At 41.4% G+C, this 20,685-nt stretch overlaps 1 long non-coding RNA gene and 1 gene segment (V, D, J or C); both read left to right on the top strand.

The window, feature by feature from the left end:
* The window catches only part of LOC125751526 (uncharacterized), a 36,019-nt gene extending 24,984 nt beyond the window's left edge, over positions 1–11,035 (top strand). For 3 of the 5 annotated variants that reach the window (XR_007400656.1, XR_007400654.1, XR_007400653.1), the window contains 2 exons: positions 8,759–8,878; positions 10,675–11,035. This is a non-coding gene — a long non-coding RNA (uncharacterized LOC125751526). Of the gene's footprint in view, positions 1–1,364; positions 2,267–2,353; positions 2,461–2,882; positions 3,653–8,409; positions 8,546–8,758; positions 8,879–10,674 lie in introns of those variants that run through there. The other 2 variants (XR_007400655.1, XR_007400652.1) reach the window with 2 other exon arrangements.
* A 5,824-nt stretch (positions 11,036–16,859) lies between these two features.
* Positions 16,860–20,685, top strand: LOC125751525 (T cell receptor beta chain MC.7.G5-like). The segment is given in 5 exon segments: positions 16,860–17,241; positions 19,382–19,714; positions 19,875–19,892; positions 20,111–20,217; positions 20,303–20,685. Coding segments are annotated over 5 exon segments (543 nt in total).

Genomic DNA, 20,685 nt, shown 5'->3' with positions numbered 1-20,685 from the left:
TTAGCGGGAGAACATTTCAAGCTGGATTTAAGGAAGCACTTCTTTACACAGCGTGTAGTCAGAGTATGGAATAGCCTTCCTGATAATGTAGTGCAAGCTGAATCCTTGGGTTCCTTTAAATCAGAGCTGGATGAGATTTTAACGACTCTGAGCTATTAGTTTAGTTCTCCCCAAGCGAGCTTGATGGGCCGAATAGCCTCCTCTCGTTTGTATAGTTCTTATGTTCTTATGTTTATATGTATCTATTTTATGTTTTGGCTGCATGTTTGAACCTGAGACCAGTTTTCAAATGGAGTCTGTTTCAGAATACTACATTCACACCCCCAAAACCTTCATATCCCAAATACTGCATCATGAAAGGTGAAAATTGGTAGGTTTATGCTGGTGAAATAATGAAAATAGATGCTGCTGCTTTTAAATCATTCACAAGGTTGTTTATTGAGATGGTTTATTGAAAGGCATCTAACAATTTCAAACACATATGGAGATATAATAGACATTCGCCTCAGAATTATATTTTATGTAATTTTATCTTTAAAGTGACCTTATTAAATTTGTTTCCCGAAGTAATAATTTCATCCCACACCCTGAGTGCTTTTGCACGCTGGTTATATGTGCTGTTAGTGTGCTAACAGCATTTTCTACCCAGGGAGTCTGATCGAAACCCAAAATCAAGCTGCTGCTGTGAGCTCCTGCTGAGCACCCTGCTCGGAGGCATGTACACTCGACGGACGCTACGGAGTGTTCCAGTGACCGCCCACTAGTACATATCTGCTAGACTCGACACTCGCCGTACCGTACACCAGACAAAGCATAACACAGTGAGGTGAACAGTGATTTCTATCATCTATATTCTTGTCCTCAGTAGGCGTTATGATGCTGACGTGTCACTGAACGTGTCAGCCAATGTAGTCCATATCTGGTTTGATATCTTACTCCTGGGGATACCTGCATTTCTAGGGACACATTGAACTGCTTATAGACTTTTCCCAGTTTAGACCGTAAACCCGAACTGGACTGTGCATGAGCAGATAAGTATCATTTCCGCTCACTACTGCTTCACGGCAGCTGGGCGATTTCACAAATTGATTAATTGCAGTTTTTTTTTCTTAACAAAGGTTGTACTTAGCACTTATTTGAATTATTGTGTATATATGTGTTTTTAGGGGGCGGCATGGTGGTGCAGTGGTTAGCACTGTTGCCTCACACCTCTGGGACCTGGGTTCGGGTCTCCACCTGGGTCACATGCGTGCAGAGTTTGCATGTTCTCCCCATGTCGTCGTGGGGTTTCCTCTGGGGACTCTGGTTTCCCCCACAGTCCAAAAACATGCTGAGGCTAATTGGAGTTACTAATTTGCCCATAGGTGTGCATGTGAGAGTGTGTGAGTGTGCCCTGTGATGGGCTGACCCCCCATCCTGGGTTGTTCCCTGCCTCGTGTCTATTGCTTCCGGGATAGGCTCCAGACCCCCCGTGACCCAGTAGGATAAGCGGTTTGGAGGATGGATGGATATGTGTTTTTAAATTACAAAGATTATTTTATTTAAAGCCTCGTGCCCATTGCTTCTGGGATAGGCTCCGGACCCCCCGCCACCCAGTAGGATAAGCGGTTTGGAAAATAAATGGATGGATGGATGGATTTTATTTAAAAATAGTATTTAGCACGATTTGGCTTATTACAGTTTAATAATATTTTGTAATTATGACATGTTATAATTGTATTTTTAAATAATTTGTACTTAAAAGTCTGTGGTACATTGGGCGGAGCTTAAATTTGGACGTTATTGTTATTATGAATTATGACGTCATAAGAGGGATGGGGAACGTATCCCTTATTCTCATTGGTCGAGTGTTTTCTCCATATACCTTACATTGCCGATAGGGGGCCATATGGTTTGGGTGATAAGGGTTGCTGTTAAACTTTAATAGAATAAAAATACATTACATGTATTTATTTGTGTTATTTTTAATTGCGTTTTTATGGAATAATAAAACATATGGCAGGATGAATGCAAGCTAGCGCATACACATCCAGCGGGGCCCGTCCGGCCACAGGCACGGGCTGTTAGGAGTAGGCACAAGCACCACGGCGTATTTTAAAAGAATGTGGGGATCTGAACAGGCTGGTAGGAGTAGTTGCACGGCACTGGTAATTACACTATATTGGCAACCACTTGAGCCAGGTCATATGACCTACCAGGAAGTTATAAAAGGCTGCCAAGATGGAATCTCATTCTCTTGCTGCTGTGTTTTACAACTGGACATGGGGTGGGTTCTTCTTCCCTGTGGGTAAGGAAAGGAGGAGAGGGTTTGTTTGAGAACTTGAATGTTTAATTTAAATTTTAATTTTACCAGGGTGACTGCTAGCAGCATGTAACTCTTCATGGAGGATGCGAGGTTTGGAATTTTATCATTTGACGTGATCCCCTACGAGCTGCTGGGCTACAGACACTGAGGCTCTGGTAACTTGGGTTATACTGTGGGATTTAAAAGGTTCTATGTTTCTTTGTTGATTGTTTCTTTGTACCTGTAGCATTGGAACGCTTCCTCTTGGTGTTGCTGTGCTGCGAGGGCATTAAGCATTCCTGCAAAGGACCAGACTAGCCACTGTTTTAGGTTTACTTGATAGGCTTGTAAGTTGCAAGTGTAATTTTAGTATTGTATTTTGGGCGGTGGACATCGGACATCATCCACTACTGGCTTCCTCATCTTGCATCATCTACCCTCCCCTTATGTTTGTACATGGGATCTTTCTGTACAAGGCCGGATCCGCACAGGCTTTTGCTCTGCTGTTGGGGTGCCACACTGAGCGGACACTGTACTGTTGTGTGTAGTGTTTGTCGTGTTGCATGATGTGTGGTTTTGCTCTTTTCTTTGTCACCAGGGGCCTCCTGAGCTGAGAGCTGCGCGTGCCGATCTGACCTTACTATCTGGAGGATAGTCAGCTGCCCCCAACCCTGCCAGCAGCCTGTTTTATTTGACTAATTGATTTTACATATTTGTAATAAAGTGGATTGGGTTTTATTTTCATATGCCTTTGTTGTTGTCCCTTTGCGGGGAGGGTTCGAACTTAGCCACGTTACAGAAGGAACATTAGGGGTTCCTCCTGCCCTTACCAGGAGGTGGCGTAGTCAGAGCAGTGTGGGTATTCTGTGCTTTGGGCACCACAAGAAAGCATCGAAATGTTTTAAAGAGAAACTTTAGCGTTGTTTTAAATAGTCAAGGAATAACCCTGTTAATTCTCGTTTAAATAAATTAATGCGAGAGAGTCGGCTCTTCAAAGAAAATACTGTGTGGCTCTACGCGCATGCGCTGCATGAGAGCGAGCCAGAGAGGAGAGCGCATTCGCTAATTTAATCAAGAATTAACCGCGTTATTCCTTGATTCTTGTTGAAATGCTTAGAGCGTTTTAATTTATTCACATTAGCATAAAAGTGCTTCATTATTTAATCCCCTACAACCATGACGTTTATTTGAAATAACAGGCGCTCCGCTGGTGTCGCCATTTTGAAAGGGGCTGGCCACTTCGGTCTATTTCGACCGCTTTTTTCAAACAGACCTGCCGATTATACCCGAGCTCTGGGACTCATTTCGCCTTTTGGCCTATTTCTTCTAAAAATTTGCTGTTTAAAGGCTTTCTTCAACCTAACACTGGTAAATACCGCTAAAGTTTTTCTTCTAATTCTTTAAGCATGTTGATTAAATTAAAAAAGTGCTTTTTTAAAACGACGTGCTGTATGTTGGTTTCGCTTGTGCTTGTCTAAACTCGGCATTTGCTCTTCTGCTTCTTTCGGGCATGTTTGTACTTGTTAAAATTCAACCAAAAATAAAACAAAGCAATTAAAGCCAAGCAGTTGCTCAAATTCTGCCGTAGCGATTGAAGAACTTTTGTCGGAAGTTGGATTCGAACCCACGCCTTACTTCGGAGAACAGAATACCCCTTACTTTGAAAGGCTATTTTCGCTGCGCGGGAGGCTTTAGACCGCTCGGCCATGGGGCAATTTCCAGTTGAACCCTAAGGAGTAGGTTAAGTCCAGCCTTGGCTTCCAAGCTGACGTTTTTCTACATATGTGCTCGTGTATCATGGACAGTAAGAGGGGGCAGGCAAGGAGAGAATATCTCTCTCTCTTTGGGGATCAATAGAGTGTTGTTATTATAACGTCTAAAACGTATGATGGTCTGTCGATAAATCTATAACAATATCAATGAAGTCAATGTTTATGTAAAGAAATCAGAATTCAGGAAAAGCCAGGGGCCGGACCGGAGTGTAGGGGGCGTGGCCAGAGACAGCCTGCTGACTGTTCCAAATCATGGGTGCATGTTACAAGTCCGGAACATATTTTAACTTAGTACTAACTTAGCATCATATTTGATCTGATTCGACTGAATATCCCAGGTTTCCATCTCTCATGCATCTGGTGTGACGTGTTTGTCAGACTCTCAGGCTGGCGCAAAGAAATCTTACGGGAATTGAACGTCTCACTCCGGTCAGCTGAGCAAAGTTGGTAACCTTGGTATTGTGTGTAGGAGATTCGGTATAACTATAATTTCGTTCTCCATTTACATGCCCGTAGTGTCTTTAAGTGTTATGTAGTTTTGCCTGAAACGCAAAAATAAAACAAAGCAATTAAAGCCAGATAGTTGCTCAAATTCTGCTGTAGCGATTGAAGAACTTTTGTCGGAAGTTGGATTCGAACCCACGCCTTACTTCGGAGAACAGAATACCCCTTACTTTGAAAGGCCATTTTCGCTACGCAGGAGGCTTTAGACCGCTCGGCCATGGGGCAGTTTCCAGTTGAACCCTAAGGAGTAGGTTAAGTCCAGCCTTGGCTTCCAAGCTGACGTTTTTCTACATATGTGCTCGTGTATCATGGACAGTAAGAGGGGGCAGGCAAGGAGAGAATATCTCTCTCTCTTTGGGGATCAATAGAGTGTTGTTATTATAACGTCTAAAACGTATGATGGTCTGTCGATAAATCTATAACAATATCAATGAAGTCAATGTTTATGTAAAGAAATCAGAATTCAGGAAAAGCCAGGGGCCGGACCGGAGTGTAGGGGGCGTGGCCAGAGACAGCCTGCTGACTGTTCCAAATCATGGGTGCATGTTACAAGTCCGGAACATATTTTAACTTAGTACTAACTTAGCATCATATTTGATCTGATTCGACTGAATATCCCAGGTTTCCATCTCTCACGCATCTGGTGTGACGTGTTTGTCAGACTCTCAGGCTGGCGCAAAGAAATCTTACGGGAATTGAACGTCTCACTCCGGTCAGCTGAGCAAAGTTGGTAACCTTGGTATTGTGTGTAGGAGATTCGGTATAACTATAATTTCGTTCTCCATTTACATGCCCGTAGTGTCTTTAAGTGTTATGTAGTTTTGCCTGAAACGCAAAAATAAAACAAAGCAATTAAAGCCAGATAGTTGCTCAAATTCTGCTGTAGCGATTGAAGAACTTTTGTCGGAAGTTGGATTCGAACCCACGCCTTACTTCGGAGAACAGAATACCCCTTACTTTGAAAGGCCATTTTCGCTACGCAGGAGGCTTTAGACCGCTCGGCCATGGGGCAGTTTCCAGTTGAACCCTAAGGAGTAGGTTAAGTCCAGCCTTGGCTTCCAAGCTGACGTTTTTCTACATATGTGCTCGTGTATCATGGACAGTAAGAGGGGGCAGGCAAGGAGAGAATATCTCTCTCTCTTTGGGGATCAATAGAGTGTTGTTATTATAACGTCTAAAACGTATGATGGTCTGTCGATAAATCTATAACAATATCAATGAAGTCAATGTTTATGTAAAGAAATCAGAATTCAGGAAAAGCCAGGGGCCGGACCGGAGTGTAGGGGGCGTGGCCAGAGACAGCCTGCTGACTGTTCCAAATCATGGGTGCATGTTACAAGTCCGGAACATATTTTAACTTAGTACTAACTTAGCATCATATTTGATCTGATTCGACTGAATATCCCAGGTTTCCATCTCTCATGCATCTGGTGTGACGTGTTTGTCAGACTCTCAGGCTGGCGCAAAGAAATCTTACGGGAATTGAACGTCTCACTCCGGTCAGCTGAGCAAAGTTGGTAACGTTGGTATTGTGTGTAGGAGATTCGGTATAACTATAATTTCGTTCTCCATTTACATGCCCGTAGTGTCTTTAAGTGTTATGTAGTTTTGCCTGAAACGCAAAAATAAAACAAAGCAATTAAAACCAGATAGTTGCTCAAATTCTGCTGTAGCGATTGAAGAACTTTTGTCGGAAGTTGGATTCGAACCCACGCCTTACTTCGGAGAACAGAATACCCCTTACTTTGAAAGGCCATTTTCGCTGCGCAGGAGGCTTTAGACCGCTCGGCCATGGGGCAGTTTCCAGTTGAACCCTAAGGAGTAGGTTAAGTCCAGCCTTGGCTTCCAAGCTGACGTTTTTCTACATATGTGCTCGTGTATCATGGACAGTAAGAGGGGGCAGGCAAGGAGAGAATATCTCTCTCTCTTTGGGGATCAATAGAGTGTTGTTATTATAACGTCTAAAACGTATGATGGTCTGTCGATAAATCTATAACAATATCAATGAAGTCAATGTTTATGTAAAGAAATCAGAATTCAGGAAAAGCCAGGGGCCGGACCGAGTGTAGGGGGCGTGGCCAGAGACAGCCTGCTGACTGTTCCAAATCATGGGTGCATGTTACAAGTCCGGAACATATTTTAACTTAGTACTAACTTAGCATCATATTTGATCTGATTCGACTGAATATCCCAGGTTTCCATCTCTCATGCATCTGGTGTGACGTGTTTGTCAGACTCTCAGGCTGGCGCAAAGAAATCTTACGGGAATTGAACGTCTCACTCCGGTCAGCTGAGCAAAGTTGGTAACCTTGGTATTGTGTGTAGGAGATTCGGTATAACTATAATTTCGTTCTCCATTTACATGCCGGAAGTGTCTTTAAGTGTTATGTAGTTTTGCCTGAAACGCAAAAAATAAAACAAAGCAATTAAAGCCAAGCAGTTGCTCAAATTCTGCCGTAGCGATTGAAGAACTTTGGTCGGAAGTTGGATTCGAACCCACGCCTTACTTCGGAGAACAGAATACACCTTACTTTGAAAAGCCATTTACGCTGCGTGGGAGGCTTTAGACCGCTCGGCCATGGGGCAGTTTCCAGTTGAACCCTAAGGAGTAGGTTAAGTCCAGCCTTGGCTTCCAAGCTGACGTTTTTCTACATATGTGCTTGTGTATCATGGACAGTAAGAGGGGGCAGGCAAGGAGAGAATTTCAGTTGAACCCTAAGGAGTAGGTTAAATGCTGCACTGTTCAGGTGCAAATGGTAGGTCCCTCTGAATCCCATCTTCACTTTACTCCACCTCCTGTTATTCACAGGTATCTGACTCTCGAATCCGGCTGAAATGATCCCAGTCGATTTTCCAATCTCCGCCTGTTCTATTTGGCAGAATGCACAGCCTGGATCCAAACTGCCTTCCTTCCCAGTTGGACTAACAGTTGGCTCCACCTGACACTCTATACCATTTAAACCCCAGCTGATCACAGAGCTTATTGCAGGATGTGCGTTTGTTCCTCTCCATGTGTTGTGGGGCTGCATTGCCTAACTCCTATAGTACGGAGAAGGTCATAAACTTGTGTTCTTATGTTTTAATAATTCTGAAATGGGTACGAAATGAGCAGCAGGACGATATAGAGCTAAAAGGTGCGATTTTTCTAGCACTACGATGTAACCCAAGGAGAAAGGCAGCACTGCCTTGCTGAATGTGATTTCTGTGGCAAAAAGATGGTGATATTGCTGGCAAGCGGTCTTTTTATTAAACTCAAATGTAACTCTGTCAAAGTACAATTTTACCAGGGTCCCTGAATTCGCTTGAGATGCTCTGTTAAATGAACCCCCCAGAAGACAGAATGAAGCTGTAATTCATACAGGTGGCAAAACTAAAATGTCTCTTGGTAATTTCATCAGGGCGGTGATGGAATTACAAATGTGCATGTTTTCGGCGAGTGATGGATGAGGTGATATGAAACATGCAGTTGTCTATAATCGCTGCAGCTTCGGGGAAAAGACTAGCATCCCTTTAAAATTCATTTCATTAGGATAGCAGGCAGAGGTCACTGCAGTTTGGACGTGCCAGGAACAGAGGAATAAAGCCAAGTAGAATGTATGGAACTTCCAGTATTTCTGTAATATGTCACAGAGTACGGCATGACTAAACGCACTGCTGAGAAAATGAGCGTAGAGGATTACAGTAGTATAATGCTAATCCCTACTTTATACACTCCATATACGATACACATTTTATATACATTTATTATGTATACATATTTTATATACAGCTCTGGAAACAAGAGACCGCGTGTTAGAAAGGCTCTTGTAGCTTTAAGGAACACTGCTGCGTGCAAAGGACTGTGGGTGAACGCGTGACGAGAGCGCGCGGGAGAGCCTGAAGGAGTAGGCAGCACGTCGGCGAGCTGCAGTTTATGTGTAGTTAGTTTAGTTGTTCCTGGCAGTAAATACAGTCACTGGTTTTTATGTATGCGTCACTGACGAATGTAAGTACTAAGTTTATTGATTATAAGTGATAAGTGACGATGTACTAATTTAGTTTACTTAATTGTATGTTGAACCAATCACGTTTTAGCATAGGCACAGTGCGAGAACTCTCAGTGCTTTGAGCAGAAATTTATCAGGCTGGTTGAGGAATTCAGCATTTTAATGTCCTTCACTGTTAACTTACAGAGGTTCCATGCCATTTTGTTTTTCAGACACTATGTGAACTATACACAAGGTCTCACTTAGATGCAGTTCTCCTTGATGTAGCTGGGTTTGATTTGTGACATCCATCAGTGAGCAGGAAGGTGTTCCTTGCTGCATCACGCAAGAAGGTGAGGCCGGCACATAAATACCCTGTGTCACCTGGGGCCTCGGGACACTCCAGTGGGCCAGTCTAATTAAGAACTGAGTCCATGAGCCTCCATATTCCCGTCTCTTTAGCCCAACAGAACTTTTCTCAGCATAACACTGATATCAGGTATATGAGTTCAGCCCCCATATCTATGGCCCCCGGGAAGCAGGGGGAGGGGCAATATTCCCTGCCCAGTTTGGTTCTTTCACTCTGAAAGTTATTTCCCTTGATGCTTTCCGCCTCTTTTCTTTGAGCAGGTCTGTGTTATATAATGTTATAGGTGGTTTATCGCATCCAGCCTTATTCCTAACCCAGTGGTGCTGTAAATTCATTAGTGTGGAAATGGCGTAGGGTGAATCGGTCTATGTGTCCACTTGTGTTTGGATTTGCTTGCAAAATGTCTTTTTGTGTATTTGGTTTTGAATACAGTACTGTATTGAACAGACTTTTCAGAAGCTTTAGTGAAATAGTAGGCTTATTTTGCATATGAACTTCAGAGGTGGATATTTTAGGTCCAGAGAGTACAAATCTAGACTAAGATTTTGTTTTAACCAACCAGTTGAGTGCTCTGTGAATGTGACTTCTTATACTACTGGTTGGTTGAAACAAAATCTTAGTCTGGATTTGTACCCTGTGGACTGGAAGTCTCCACCTCTGATGAACTTTTTGAGTTTTGAGAACAGAGTCGTAGCCTCAGCAGATTTGCGTTCACATAGACTAAGCATCTTTTATAGAAATATAAAATAAGCATGTAGTTAAGGACTAACAAATCATTTGCAAAACCTTAAACATTTGTAAATTATTAAAACAGGAAATGATCACTTGAACACTGTCAGGTATAATGTGTTATAGATAGATTCATAATGCATTATTGTCACGATCCGTTGAACACGGGTAAGGCGGACGAGCAGGTAAGCAGGCAGGAGGCAGGCAACGTCGGGCAAACGGGGATTTATTGGGAACACGGGGAGCAGGAAACATCTCACGCAGACTAACATCAGTGACAGACCGGGAACCAGGGCAAGACGCGGACTGAAATACACAAGACGGAGCAAAATAACTAGACACAGCTGGGTAAGATCAGGGAAGCACACGTGGATAATCATGGGGGCGTGGCACACAGGAGGATCGTACGAGCTGGGCGTGACAATTTTAATGTTCGGTATAAGAATCAATAAAGCATTACAGCATCATCTATTGCCAGTCATAAGGCATTATAGCATTAATTGTAATACTTCGTAAGCTCCATTGAAGTTCTTTTCTATAATTCGCTATTGATACCTTCATAATGTATTACAATGGTCAGTATAAGCAATAAAGATGCTTTGACTGCATTTTGAAACCGGAGTACCCGGAGGAAACCCCACGACAACATGGAGAGAACATGCAAACTCCACACACATGTAACCCAGGCAGAGACTCGAACCTGGGTCCCAGAGGTGTGAGGCAACAGTGCTAACTACTGCACCACCATACCGCATTACTAATAAATGATTAAGAATTTGTAAAGAATTTGTTCATCATTAAGTACAGGTGTATTAATCATTTAGTAATGATTTGTTTGTTATTTCCCCCCTTCATTCACTTATAAATGTTTATTAATGTTTCGCAAATTAGTATTAGATTAGTTAGCTCTTAACTACAGGCTTATGAATGTCTTATTGAGGTTTGTGAATGGTTAGTTAATGTTTATTATATGTTTAGTGGTATAAATGAACATAAATGACCTGAATGTTACCTTAGTTTTTGTTTCATACCGGTTCTTTCCATTTACAGATGAAATCCAGGCCTTCTAACTGAAAAGTCGCGCCTTTACAATGGAGATTTCCATGGACACCTGAGCGTGACCTATGCAATGCGGACTCCCTATTGCCAAACTCACAGCCGCCAGTTACACATCTTTTGCTTTAATCTAAGCTGATTAGACTTTAATAATCTTGGAAAAAGTTTGACCATACAGCAGCTTTTATTAGATTTTGATGCAATAATGACTATCGGATGCCCATTATATCCTTGGGATGTATCGGTGCTGTAGATTTTTCATGACTCTCAGTTACCATTAAAAAAGAAAATCAATGTTTTGTTCCAGACTGTTTTGTTAGCTGTAAAACGCACCCAGTCTTGTAATAAAATTGTATAAAGGCAGTTTCACTCATTTTTGAGCAACCCTTCAGATAAATGCAGCAGGAAGTATCTCTTTCAGTCAAAGCTTCCATTTATAAGGATGCATATTATCCGTTTTTAATCAGCTGAATATGGTTTGTATTTTCATGACCTTCTGGAAGCACCGTCACCGATACTCATTAAGTCTTCACCTTGAGATCTGCTCGCTTGTCATCATATGCATCAGAAACAGACACCGGTTTTTCTTCCAGTAGTATTTTCAGTTTGGTTGTCATAATGTGACACCAGAGGTTGCAGGGATGCTTGATAGAAAGCGATGAGTCTGTTGTAACACTGACCACCCCCCCTGCCCACCCATGAGACAGGCTACATGCAGCTTGACCACAGCTGGATCCATTCATCTTCAGTAACTGCACGGGGGGGCGGGTCTGAAAGTCTATGGGGGGAAGACAGCAAACATCCCAGGATGGGGCACTAACCCATCACAGGGCACGCTCACAATCTGGTAACTTCAATTAACCTCAGCGTGTTCCTGGACTGTGGGAGGGTGGGACTGGAGTTCCTAGAGGAAACCCCACAACGACTTGGGGAGAACATGCAAACTCCACATACATGGAACCATGGCGGAGACTCGAACCCTGGTACCAGAGGTGTAAAGTGACAATGTTAACCACCGTGCTGCCCCACAACTCAATATCAGAGATACTCCGTCAGAAAGAACGACAAACATGTTATTTTTAAATTTTGAGGGGAATGACAGCTGCATTTCTTACAGTGAGGAAAGGGTTTGACTAAGAGGCTTATCTGTGTAAGCAGCCAGTGGAGCTTCTGTATAAGGAGCGACAAGTGTGGAAGCAGACCGGGTGGGGGTGGGGGGTGTAGGAATTATTAGCTCAGGTAAATTTTAATATCTCCACCAATATGTTTTGAAATTAATTAACTTAATTATTATTTAATGCTGATTATTAACCAATTGTTATGCCGAATGATCGGCTTCTCCAAACTCAATTGTGAATCCCCGTGAGTCTGTTAATGGGAGACTTAAATGGGATTCATTAATAACCAGTATCGCTCAATAACCTGGGTTTGAAGGCTGGTCCAGCGAGCTGCGTCACAAGGTAATGTAAACGATCGGTAGCGTGGGCAATTGGTTTGGTAGCGAGTGGGCAACAATTCTCCGCCAGAGAGCAATTGTAAAGAAACAAATAGGACAAAGAAAAGTGCAGAACCGGATCCTCTTCAGTAATTTCCCGGGCACGCGTGAGCCACCCCAGGTCCTTAGCAAAAACCACAACCAAATAAAATGAGAAGTTATCAAAACCTCAAGATCACCCAGATATCAGTAGTCAAGCTCACCACCTTGGTCTACCCTATCTGTGACCTTCTTTCCTTCCCTTTCTCTTTGTTCTTCCCTCGGGGGTTTTGGTGAGATTTCAGTTGGAAAAGTTGTCCTCCTTTTTGGTTGGAATGTGGCTTATTCCAAGCTGCTGGCTTCGTCTGGAGCGCTGTCCAGAGGTTGGTGGCTGTTTCAGGCTTTCTCTGGGCTTGGTACTTCTTGATTTGATTCCGATGAAAACACTGGAGGTATGTTTCTTGGGTGTATCTGTTGGTTCTGATTCGATAAGCCACAGGTGACAGTTTGTCCATGATATCATATGGTCCTGACTAGCGTGGTAGAAGCTTCCTGGAGAGTCTTTGTGTTGATATTGGTTGCCTGAAACTATAGTACCAGATTTTGTCTCCCACTTGGAGTTCGTCTTGTGAGGTTTTCTGGTCCTACTGTAACAATGATCTCAACTACATGTAACACTACCCTCAGCACTAAGGACAAGGTCTAGAGTTAATAGCTTACATATTCACAAAAGACAAACCAGAATTTGAATCAGACTTCAAAAACGATTATGCAAGATGCATTATAGAAAAGACTGAAATGCTATCAGGCTCTTTCAGGATCCACGCATTAACAGCAGAAAATGGAGGTTTGTATTTCTGTGTAGCTACTAAACACAATCACATGCTGCCTCCTCGTTTTCAAAAGCTGACTCAGTGTGCTTGGTGGATCTTGCCTGGTGGTGGAGCAGTGCAAGCGTTTTGTCAGCAACTTCCTGCAAGTTTTGACCGAAGACCCGAATTAAATCATTTATGATGTATTTTTTATCTTCAGTTCCCTTGTTTTCAATTTATTCATGAAAAGAATTATTAACAGTGTTAAACAGAAAGGGTTAATGAGTATGAAGTACGGGTTCCTCTGCACAGGACCAAGGTTAGGTTCAGCTTTGTTTCTAGGTAAAGGACATAATGGACTTTTAGCTTGGGTCAGAATAAAAGGTTCTAGGTAAAGGACATAATGGACTTTTAGCTTGGGTCAGAATAAAAGGTTCTAGGTAAAGGACATAATGGTGCAGTTACAGTCACTATATACACTACATTGTACCACAACTGGAGGAAAGAAAACTAGATTGGCTGGAATCTCAAATGATATCCTTTTATTTTTTTATATAGCTGACCAGCAGGAGGCGACAATGTCAATTGTTACACGTATCACTGTGGTAATGAACTATGGTAATGAACTGCGGTTTCCTGTGACACTTCAGTGATAAAAAAACCAACATGCCGAATGCGCCTCAAACGTTCAACGTCTGAGCTGAAACAACAACACAACAGGGGATGGATATGAAACATCTCTTTCATCTGTTTCTGTATATAGCCTGCATAAGTGCGTAGCTACTCCATCCGATATAAATAATACATACAAAATGTAACAAAATGCGCAAATTTAAAAAATAACCATTATGTTATGTCCTCCAGGATCGGGAAGAAGCACAGCTGTGACCCAGCTACCTCGAGAACATATTGAATTTAAGGAAGGCTCTCTTCAAATTAACTGTTCTCACAGTAACAACAACCTAGACTATATGTACTGGTACCGGCAGCACCTGGGACAAGGATTGGAGTTAATAGCTTACATTTTCACAAATGGACAACCAACATTTGAATCAGACTTCAAAAAAGAAAAATATGCTATAGAAAAACCTGAAACACTCTCAGGCTCTTTCACAATCAGAACACTGAGAGCAGAAGATGCAGCTGTGTATTTCTGTGCAGCTAGTAAGCACAGTGATATGCAGTCTTCTTATTCACCTCCAAAAACTGATAGAAAGTAGTGTCTGACATGTTAGACATTTAGAGATATGTTATTAATCCTTAGGGGAAACTCTCCTTTTGCTTTGTCACATCTTGCTCTCTATACAGGTGGATCAAAGGATTTAATTCCCGTTAATTGCCATTAAGCTGGGGTGGGTGCATTGCTTAGCACTGTTACCGCACAACGCATGGACTATCGTCCAAGTCTCCACCTGGGTTCCATGTCTGTGGAGTTTGCATGTTTCCTCTGTGTTGTCATGATATGTCCTTTAAGAACTCTAGTTTCTCTCCCTCCCTGTCCAAAAACATGTTGAGGCTAATTGGAGTTACCAAATATAAATGCCTGTGTCTAGTTTTGCAGATATGTTCCATTTCACCTAGTGATGGTCAAATGAAGCTTCATAAACATACTCGTGCCGTATTTTTTTTTTACCTCAGTACATGGTGCTCTTGGTTTGCTTTGGGGCATGATGTGAACCTTTTTCTGAACCAGTAGCACTAACTAGTTGGATCAGAAAATACAGCAAATGGTTCATGAAGCTTCATGTGGCCATCACCAGTTTGACCTATGGTCCCAGTCTGAGTGCTCATTAATTACCTTCACCTGTTCCTTGTTACTTCTAGTTCCCAGCATTTGGTTGATTCCCTCATTGAAGCCCTAATTATCTGTGCATTTACACTCCTGTTCTTCCCCCGTGTGTCATTGTCTGTTTTGTATGCACTTCATTGTGTTTGTACCAGCATGATTCCCATACTTGGTTCTGGTTTTATCTTGTGCTTAATTTAGCCATTGTTAGTTTTATTTCTTCCCTTCCTGCCTTTATTTGATCCCTCGTGGTCCTTTTTGTTTCAAGTCTTTCTGCGTTCAGTTAATGTCTATAATAAAATTCTCTCTATCTGTGAACTGCACTATGGATCGTCCTTCCGTCATGTTACGCCATAACCGTCAAAGCACCTCAGATCTCCACCTCTGTTCATTTCTTCTCCGTTCAACAGTCAGCTATGTACTGAATGTCAACTTAATCTATCCCAAACCTCGACGTGCACCGTTAATATGAGATAGTCAACATTATTCACTTCATGTGGTCATAATGTTTTGCCTCATGGGTGTGTGTATTACATGAACGACAATGTGGTGTCGCCTTTCCCAATAAACAAAATTGTACACCTTATTTGAACCACTAGTACAAAAACTTTATTTCTTTAAATTTTGGTTCGGTAAATACATAAGAATGATTGGAGTGGGAGTAAAAAAAAATGTCAAACGTTTTTTTTTTTTTTTAAAAAAAAAAAAAAGGGCAGGAAATGATGACATGGATCAGGGCTGAGGAAGAAAAGCCCTGGGTTCATATCACAGAGCAACAGCAGCCCGTACTACACAATGAAGCTTGTTGTATTCTTAAAGTACCTGATACTTCTTATTTCTTGTATGTACTATAGATAATTTAAACTAAAAAGCCATTTGGAGAAACTAATTTTAGTATATGTATCGTATTTAGTATATTACAATATTATATAATTTACTATACATTTTGCATTTGTATAATCTGAATTATGAATTATTATCAAGATGTATTACTGTTACAAATGTTAAAATTCAAGCTATTTAATGTTGTGTTTAATTATTATTATTATTATTATTATTATAATTATTATTATTATGTTCTATTTCCATAGGCGCTGAGAGTCAGTTGGGTGTTAATGTTTCCCAGACCCCAACTACATTGGTATTACATGCAGGACAATCAGCGATCATAAGCTGCACCCAAAGCAGCTCTAATACTTACATGTACTGGTACCAGCAGAAGGCAGACAGAGAGCTAAGATTTCTCTTCTATACGGTTACATCTGCGGATGTAACAGAGAAGGGCGATGGGACTCCAGGAAGGTTTTCGGTCTCCAGGAAAAACATTGAGCATACAGCACTGACGATTGACAGTGTTGAGGTTGCAGATACCGCAGTGTATTACTGTGCCTCTTCACCACAGTACCTAAGCATGCAGGTTTCTCTGTATGAAAACTACAAGTGGAGTGGGAGTAGAACCTCGCAGAAACACATAGCACGTGATCCAGTTAATCAAACTGATAAAACTCTACTAAGGAATAATTTATATTTTACGTGCTACACGGGAATGAAATCGTTTAATTAAAGCAAACAGCTATGGTTCATAAATATAGAAGAAAGACGTTATTTTTATTTTTGCATTGTTGATTAAACAGTCCGTTGAATGAGTGCAAATCTAAGCGTCTGAATGGAAGACTAAGCTTATGAGATGGCGCCCCCTACCGCAATTAGTATTATGTAAAAGTTTCAGCACATATTTTTTATCTATAATTCAACGTTTTCAAATTTGTATAGGACAAGCTGGTATAGAAAATTAATGGATGGAAACAGACTGGAAGGTATTTATCTGATATGCGGATTTATTCTGATTCTTTATTAATATTAACGCGAAACTGGATATTTTCTCAACAGTAAATATATAGATGATCCGGTCACTGTGATATATGTGCCCTTTGCTGCCTAAAAAGACTCCCGACCCCGCATCTCTGTATATATTATAATATTATTCATTTTCCCAATTTTCCAACAGACGAGTTACACCAATGACAATGCACCAACGCCAGATATGTCGTTTACTACGTGTTATTTCCGGCATCAGACGGATAGGGTATAAATAGAATGTCATTGCCTCAGAGCTTCCAGGTTGTGAGCTTGTGCAGGTGGATTTCGCTGCGTGGTTTTTGAATGACTGTTTAACGTCGTGGGGACAGGGGGGGCACAGTGATACATTTACATAGAGCGGATGTACAAAAACCTCGCTGGGTTTGTAATACTGGAAATGAAAACACAAGGCAAGAAATTTGCTGACTCGGGTAAACCAAAGAACTGGGCCGGGAAGCAAACGCTGGCTTCTTCTTTACCGAACAGAACAGCGTCCATTCGTCCGATAATACAGAGGTGAAGTTCCGCTTTATTACCGAGAGCATGGCAGCCAACAGGCCCCTTAATGTACCATGGTGCCTCTGCATCCGAGGTGTTCTTCGGAAATGGAACCAAACTTACTGTTCTGGGTAAGCTTAAACATTTACAGCATTTATGAAAATAAAGACCTGCCAACATTTAATAATATTTGTGTTATATTGCAAAAACTAGCCTACGGGTAATTTAAATAGGAGTGATCAACGTGCTTCTTATGAAGCCTATTTCGGAAATGGTACCAAGCTGAGTGTTTTAGGTAAGATATATGAAAAAAATGATCCCTTTTTTTATGGTACTCTGTTTACATGACGGCGGCATGTTCACTGAGGTAAGTAGCCCACGTGTATTTTATTCTGACCCAATCTAAAATTCAATTTAAATGGCTTGCATCATACGCATCAAAAGAGAGATCAGTGTCGATGGATCAGGAGCTGCACTCATTCTGGGTAAGAAATCTTATAAAGATGTTTAGTAGTGTCGTTTTGATACATTGTATTAACTCCTGTCCTGCACGAATTTCCGCGTTATTTTGTAGTCTGTGAGATAGTTTTAGAGTGATGTTGAAGTACAGTGAACACTGACCAACTTTTCTTTGGTAACGGTACCAAAATAACCGTACTTGGTAAGTGGATGGTGTTTATCTATTTCACGCCGTTTAATTGCAGTTCTGCTCTGATGAGTTGCTTGCATTGTGCTAGGCGTTTGCCCGTTCGTGCGTCCCGCATCCTGGTCTGCGCTCCATCCTCACCCGGTCACCGGTAGTCTCCGGTCCCCCCTTCGCCAGCCTGTCACACTGCACTAAACTGTGCCGGGACCGTCCGCAGAACATTAAATAACGTTATCAAAGTTGGCGGAGAGCGTTCCTACTATAACGTTAATGGAACGTTATTTACAGTTTTTGCATTTTAATAAAGGCAATGGTAGCATGATAGCATTCACACGAACATCCTTTCAACGTAATTAATATAGGACAATGTATTATAATAAAACTGTTACTTTATAAGAGTACTATTTGTGTATTTTGCAAACACATCACCCACCTTAGAGGGTCAAGCGATAGTTCTATCCGCTGCTTTACCATGCCCTTTTGTTTCTATATTACTCTTAATTGTAGTAGTTGTAGTAGTGGGCTAACGTTTTGGGAATGTCGGGAAAACTTTGCACATATGGTAACGTTCGGTAAACGTTCCTAGAACGAAAAATTATTAGCTGGGCGGGTATTAGCATGATGTGCGGTAGCGGTGCCAACACTCAGCCGGCTTTCTTTGGTAAAGGAACTAAACTAACCATAAAAGGTAAGACTGCAATGCTATTATTTATCGGAAACGAGTGCTTAGAAGTAGAAAGTAGGATTTCCTTTTCTGCCAGCTTGAAACCAACGTGAACAACTATCCTGCATACTTTGGCGGAGGTACAAAGCTCACCGTTTTAGGTAACTAAAAAATGTTGGCATTCTTAATTTGTGCTAGAATATGAATAGACTTGTGTAGCGAGAGGCTACTGTTGCCGTAGCGTGTGAGCAGCCAGTTTTCATGTAGCGCAATAACAGCGTGAACAATGATCCTGCTTTCTTTGGAAATGGAACCAAGCTCACGGTTTTAGGTAAGGGAGGACATGGAGCTCTGTACAGTGAAGGTATTTGTACTCCTTCAGTCATCAGGGTAACAATTAACAGGGTTACACCTAGGGTCTGCTTTAATTCGTAGCAAACAGAGCACATTCTGGGAACTGCGCTCTAGACCTTGTTTTGCTTCAGCTGAGAGATAACGTGTACTAATGCTGAACAGTACTTTGGAAATGGAACCCGATTGACCGTTCTTGGTAAGAAATTGGCGTTAAAGGCTGCAAAACTGAATGATGTGAATCTGGGTTGGCTGCTGGATACGAGTCCTAACTGAAGGTTGGGGAAAAAATGTACTTCTGTTAGATGTGATATTCCCAGTTAAAAAAAAAAAAGTATTCCATTTAGTTTTGTAGAGTATATTGTAGTTCTCTAGAAATATAAATATGTTTTAAAATGTGGGTCTCGACATTTTAAGTATAATTGAAGGATAGTCGTTTTCATCTTTGTTCTGAACTGTGCTATTCAGATGTGCTTTATTTTGGCAATGGAAGCAAAGTCAAGAACCTGGGTGAGCCGATTTGACATCCGAAATGTTAGGCTGGCTTAAACCATGCTTGTTAATTACCATGTGTTAATAATAATTGTTCGGTTGTTTCTGACCTCTACAGAAAGTGGAACCAACATATCGTACCCCGAAGTGAAAATCCTACCACCATCCAAACAGGAGATTCAGCATAATCGGGTCACTTTGGTCTGTGTGGTGACCAATTTTTTCCCTGACCATGTTACCGTCGAATGGTACATAAACGACCAGCTGGAGGAGAGCCAGGCAAAATCAGATGATTTTGCAACGCGGTCAGGGCAGACCTATAGCATCACTAGCCGACTGCGAATATCTCTGAAGCTGTGGTACAGCAGCAAGTACAGCTTCACTTGTTCCGTCAACTTTTTTAATGGGAACAATACTAAAGTGTTTAGGGCTTCTATCCAAGGGGACACAGGTGAGTCTGCAGAATGTCTATCATGGGTCACTAAGTAGACACGCACAAGTTTAGTAGTCAGATTAGCCAAAACACCACATGCAACAGATATGCAAATGAGAGTATGGACACTGTGCCATTTGAAATATTTTTCTTAATCAATATTTCCATCTATTTTCAGATTGTGTAAAGACTGCAGGTAAGATTACCCAGTACTGTACAATGGTTACGGTATTATGCGATTGTACTTGATTTATGTAGCAGACTCTTTCCATGTACACTGGTCACTTGGAAAAATGTCATTGTCATTTCTTGCTAGTCATTGCATTCATCAGCTGTTATATTCATAGTGTTTTGTGACATTGATCTCGCAAATGGAAGAGTGACATGATCGTGTATTTTTGTTTGGTCTTTCAGGTAAGGTTAAAGTGGATGGCAATATGGCAAAATTTTCATACCTTCTGTTCCTGGCAAAGAGCGTACTGTTTTCACTCTTTATAACGGTTTTCGTGTTCAGACTGAAGGTGAGTGGCCGCTCGAAGAACAAGGAAACATTTTAAAGGATAGTAGCATCTTAGGCTTTGTTTAACGTTTTTATTACTCCTGCAGGGCTCTTCAAAAACCAGATGAGGCGAGATGCAGAGACAAGTGAAAACTGCTCAAGTAACTCCTGTATCTTTAGCGGTTTTAATTTTCTTTAATGAGATATTAACCGAACTTGACATTATTGCTCAATAAATGTCATTCAGCATGCAGTTTTTGTTATTGCAATATTATTCAAACTTAATTATGTAAATTACTAAGCTAGATAGAAAAACAAATCCCTTTTATATTTTATATGCAAAGACAGTAGCTTGATGTCTGTAATTTTTTTAATTTCAGTTAATTGACCTTTAATAGATTCCTCTCCCGAATAAGTGGTTAAAAGAACAAGGAATGCTTGGCTTATTTGCGAAGAAACCGGGTTTGTGGAATAAAAGTTTATGATATGA

The sequence above is a fragment of the Brienomyrus brachyistius genome, chromosome 11, assembly GCF_023856365.1.
Source record: "Brienomyrus brachyistius isolate T26 chromosome 11, BBRACH_0.4, whole genome shotgun sequence".
Lineage (NCBI taxonomy): Eukaryota > Metazoa > Chordata > Actinopteri > Osteoglossiformes > Mormyridae > Brienomyrus > Brienomyrus brachyistius.
The sequence above is the reverse complement of the archived record's forward strand: the minus strand, read 5'-3'. Positions and strand labels throughout refer to the sequence as shown.